Raw genomic sequence first — 5,000 nt, forward strand, 5'->3', positions numbered from 1 at the left:
TATATATATATATATATGTGTGTGTGTGTGTGTGTGTGTGTGTGTGTGTGTGTGTGTGTGTGTGTGTGTGTGTGTGTGTATACATATATGTATATGAATGTACCATGAATATTATTATCATCGTCTCCTTGGCATTATAGATAGATTAATTCATAGATAAATAGATTGACAGAGGTAGATATAAAGATGTTTAGGTGTGTCTTCTATGCATACGTATGTATTTCTGCATAAAGACATTATACTATCCCCATGCCTGCGATCAGCAACATCACTTACGGCTAACCTTCATGCTGTTGCCACTGGCTATGCTGGCAACTGCACGCACTTTGGAGGCCTATAAAAAGCCCGTTTCCTGCCCGCATCAACAGTTCGTCCTGCAGCCTCCTGTAGACACGACGCATTCTGATTCTACGCGATGGTTGGCTGCTCTCCAAGATGACTTTATCTTTACCCATCTATACAGTTTTTATTTACCTTTGAATTAAGAAAACAGAGATCAAGACTTCCCGCTCTGGCATTTGTCAGAGCGAGAAGTCTAAAATATATCATAAGTATAAAGTATATCATAAGTAAAAGTGGTCCTAACATGAATTTGCATGACAGTTGTGCCTTCGCTTCGTTGTCTTTCTTGCTGCCTGCGTCGTGGCAGCCATGGCGAGCCACAAGTGCTCTCGTTACTGCCAGACTCCTGCCAAGACTCACGTGTGCTGTGGTGAGTGACCCGTGACCTTTGACCTCTGTGTTGCATGGTTGAGTAAACACGCAGAATTATATAAGAAACATATGTTGTTTATTCTAAGGAGTGAGACTATAGGTCCGACTCTTTTTTCTATTGTGCGAGATAAACAGACACAAATGGACGTAAATGCAGCTAAAGAGATAAATCCCACTGAGCTACAAGAAACATATTCATCTGTAAAATGCTTGCATGTCACACACACCTCCCCCCAACACTTTCCCTCTTTCTCATTCCCTCCAATTATTCTCCAACAGATCCCCCGCCTCCCCCCCGCTGCCCCAACCCCGCTCCCTGCTACGACTTCTTCGACGGCAACTTCCCCGTAAGTATTTCCGGCTCCTCTTCGCTCCTCGTCCGCTCGGCTCGGAGATTTCGGACGCTCCAGCTGCCGGAGTCGGATGAATGCGAGGATAAACAAGGACGAATTGAAGCCATTGCTTTTGTTTTTGTTTAGTTTGGTTTTTACTTTAATTTAGATTTTCAACATTTAATATATTTAGTTTTTTTCTTGTAAATCATTTGTTAATTTAAGGTCAAGCTCATAATTTAAGAAGTATTATTAGCCTGCGAATTTCTTATCATGGTAGAAACTAAAACATGATTCAGAGACTGAGCGTTCATAAATAACCACAATTTCATAGTGATAATTTAAATAGTAAAATCGAATATGTAAAGCAGCGTAATATTTACTGTTTCTAGATATGGCTATTTGGCCCAGTATGTTCTTTGTGATATTGATTGATGTTTTTTGCATGCAGTGGAAAACGGCTATCATGAAGAAAAAGGTTTCTTGAATGATCGGAATGGAGTTGATTAGTTTTCAACTAATTTCCAAACTGGCACCTTTAGATTTTTTTTCTGAAAAAGCAAAGCTTCTCGACAAAAGCGCATCTTTCCTTTCCTGCAATTCCTCTTCCTCTCCTTCCTTGGAGCCGAACGGAGGAAAGCGAGCCATCTCTCACGCACTCTCCCTCCTCTCTTGCAGTACTGCTACCACGATGACCAGTGTCCACCGGGCAAGAAATGCTGCACAGACGGCTGTTCCCAAAGGAAAATATGTGTGCCCGTCTGAGTCATGCCCCAGCGAGTGCATGGCGCATGACACGAACTCTGAACCGACTGTTGAAGAACTGCGTGCATGACCATTTATCTTTTTCTTATTTGCGTTCATTCTTCTCTTTGTCATTTCCTCCTGTGGATGTCACGAAGAACTTTCTTCTAATGGTTTACCATCTCATTTCATGTTTCATTTGACTAATAAACTTGGATTGGAATTTGGTCTAGTGTTTTTTTTTCCATGGAATGGCTTGTGTGCATCAAATATTGTGATACACACACAGACACACGCACACAAAGGGAACATTTTCGATAGGACCATATGTACTAAGCCGTGGGATGACCCAGTTGCAACGTGGCCGGAAGTACAGGCAGAGCGCAGACAATCGCGTCTGGCAGGAACAGGCATCTTGGTTGTGCTGAAGGGTCAGCAGACGTCTTGGGAAATTTATAGCAAGTTTGGCGTGGAAAGTATTGAGAAAACGTGTGTTGCGATAGTCAGAGAAGCGAGACAAAGGCTGAGCTATTTACATAGTATTTATATACCCGAGACCTTGTGCGAAAATGTCTTAACCTACGAATAAGGATAAAGTGAGGCCTACACCAGTACAGGGAAATTCCTTATTGAAATTCCTCATCCTCGGCCGGACTCCTTTCCAAATGTAAGATTTTCTCTTAATAAATTTATATATATATATATATATATATATATATATATATATATATATATATATATATATATATATATATATATATATATATATATATATATATAAGTTTGCATCCCCCTTTGCCGTTCTGCTGCCTCGACAACCAGTGTCGACGGGGCCACAAATGCTGCCCAGAAGCCTGTTCAGGACAGTCACTAGGAAAGCGCTGGACCGATTGCTCAGGAACTGCGTGTGTTGGACATTCAACCTCTTTTTCTTTTGATTCTTCTCTTCCTTTCTCTGTAGCTAGAACAAAGAAATTTCTTCTCTTGGTTTAATATATCTCTTCTGAAATATGCAAAAGCATTTTTCAGCAGTAAATCGGATTTCCTTGAAATAGCTTACTAGTACAAAACCACTGTGATACACGAGTGCACTCGTGGATGCACACGCGCATACGCGCACAATATATAGATAGATAGACAGATAGATGTATATATATATTCATATATGTATATAAATGCATATATGTGTATATATATATGCATATATATATTCATACATGTATGTATATATATATATGTATGTTTGTGTACACAATCACACATGTATACGTACATATGAATATGAATATGAATACAAATATACATACACATACACATCCATATATATATTTACTTATGTGTATATAAATACACACAAACACACAGACATATACATATATATATATGATAGAGAGAGAGAGAGAGAGGGATAGATATATAAATAGACAAGAGTCCATATGTATATGTATATATACATATAATGTATACATACCTATATATGTATATATACATATATATGTATATATACATATATATGTATATATACATATATATGTATATATACATATATATGTATATATACATATATATGTATATATACATATATATGTATATATACATATATATGTATATATGAATATATATGTATATATACATATATATGTATATATGAATATATATGTATATATACATACATATGTATATGTATATACATATATATATATATATATATATATATATATTGTGTGTGTGTGCATATGTATTTATATATATGTATATATATGTATATATATATATTTCAATTTGCTATCTATGTGTCTGTCGTATGTATGCATGTATATGTATGCAGAGCCCTTATATGCAGATGTCAGCATGGCGGGATCAAAGTCAGGGCGGAGAGGAACCAGCCATCCTACCGCATCATCCCACGGTTTGGTAAGCATGTTTATCTACTGACATCCCCCCTATGTCAGAGGTTGGACTGTGAGGTTCACCCACCGCTAGCCAGCTTGGGAAAGGTTGGCCTTGAGAGGTGAATGAAAGGGATCTGGACTTGAAGGTTTATTGGGGAAGGTGTGTGAAACCCCACGAGAGACCCGTGCCCCTGGTGCCCAGGGCGGAGCGGTGACGAGCGAGACTGTCGTTTGTCTGCCGTCTGTCCCTGTCTCTCTCTTCCTTCCGTTCTGCCTGTCCTGCTCTCTGACGAGACCCTTTTAAGCAACGATTCCTTGACCGTGCGTTTGCAGAAGGGTGAAGTATATAACACTTTATCAATCAAGTCCAGTGTATATATATATGTATATATATGTGTGTGTGTGAGTGTGTGTGTGTGTACATATACGTATGTGTATCTGAACATACATTTATATTTTTATACTTTATACCAATGTCAACAGCGATGAGAGTATCAACTATATAAATCAGCATCAGGCAATAAATAACAACATGCAGCTACACAGTCTAACAACACTGGAGAACATGAACCAGGAAATTCTCCAAACCCAAAGGCGCCGGACTGGGCTGCCAACAGGCTTCCTCCTCCTGCCTCACCCGGCAGCAGCAGCGACCCCACTCACCTCGCCACACCTCGACGGCGCGCCTGCACACCTTGAAGGGCAGGCAAGTCAGTTTGCAGCATTTCTCGTGCTTTTCGCAGTGGGTGTCGTACCGGCAGGACTCGAGCTAGATTAGGACTTTGGTGAAGTTTATAATGCTAAGGAGTCTATGAATGGTATTAGTATATAACAATAAATGTGTGTGTGTGCGTGTATATAATACATGCATATATACATATATGATTATATATACATGTCCTAATGTTTATATATCGTTGGTTTCCTTCTTTCTCTTCATGTTGATCTGTCGGCCTGCTTTTTATATTTGTATACACACACACACACACACACACACACACACACACACACACACACACACACACATATATATATATATATATATATATATATATATATATATATATATATATATATGTATATATATGTATGTATGCATATACAAACACATTACAGATTACAGGCAAACTTACGTGTAAATGAGGGCAAATGGTCGCTTGAATGTCCAGGCACCGTCCCGGGTTTCCTGTGACGTCATTCGTTCAAGACGTTTATTGCAACGAAACAATACATGATAATTTTGATAAGGATATGAAAAAAATGGCAAGGTGATGATATGATAATGATAACAATAGAACACTTAAAAGAATGCCCACAA

General features: G+C 38.5%; 1 protein-coding gene across 1 annotated transcript in view; it reads right to left on the reverse strand.

Annotated features, from left to right (window-relative positions):
• Nucleotides 1-3,817: 3,817 nt before the first annotated feature.
• LOC113805870 (uncharacterized) overlaps nucleotides 3,818-5,000 on the reverse strand; it is a 1,949-nt gene continuing 766 nt past the window's right edge. Inside the window, exons 3-5 of the mRNA XM_027356933.2 lie at nucleotides 4,816-4,868; nucleotides 4,346-4,451; nucleotides 3,818-3,996 (exon numbers count right to left, since the gene is read on the reverse strand). Coding sequence (XP_027212734.1) covers nucleotides 3,983-3,996; nucleotides 4,346-4,451; nucleotides 4,816-4,868 — 173 coding nt within the window. The 3' untranslated portion in view covers nucleotides 3,818-3,982. The remainder of the gene's footprint in view (nucleotides 3,997-4,345; nucleotides 4,452-4,815; nucleotides 4,869-5,000) is intronic.

The sequence above is a fragment of the Penaeus vannamei genome, unplaced genomic scaffold, assembly GCF_042767895.1.
Source record: "Penaeus vannamei isolate JL-2024 unplaced genomic scaffold, ASM4276789v1 unanchor567, whole genome shotgun sequence".
NCBI lineage: Eukaryota > Metazoa > Arthropoda > Malacostraca > Decapoda > Penaeidae > Penaeus > Penaeus vannamei.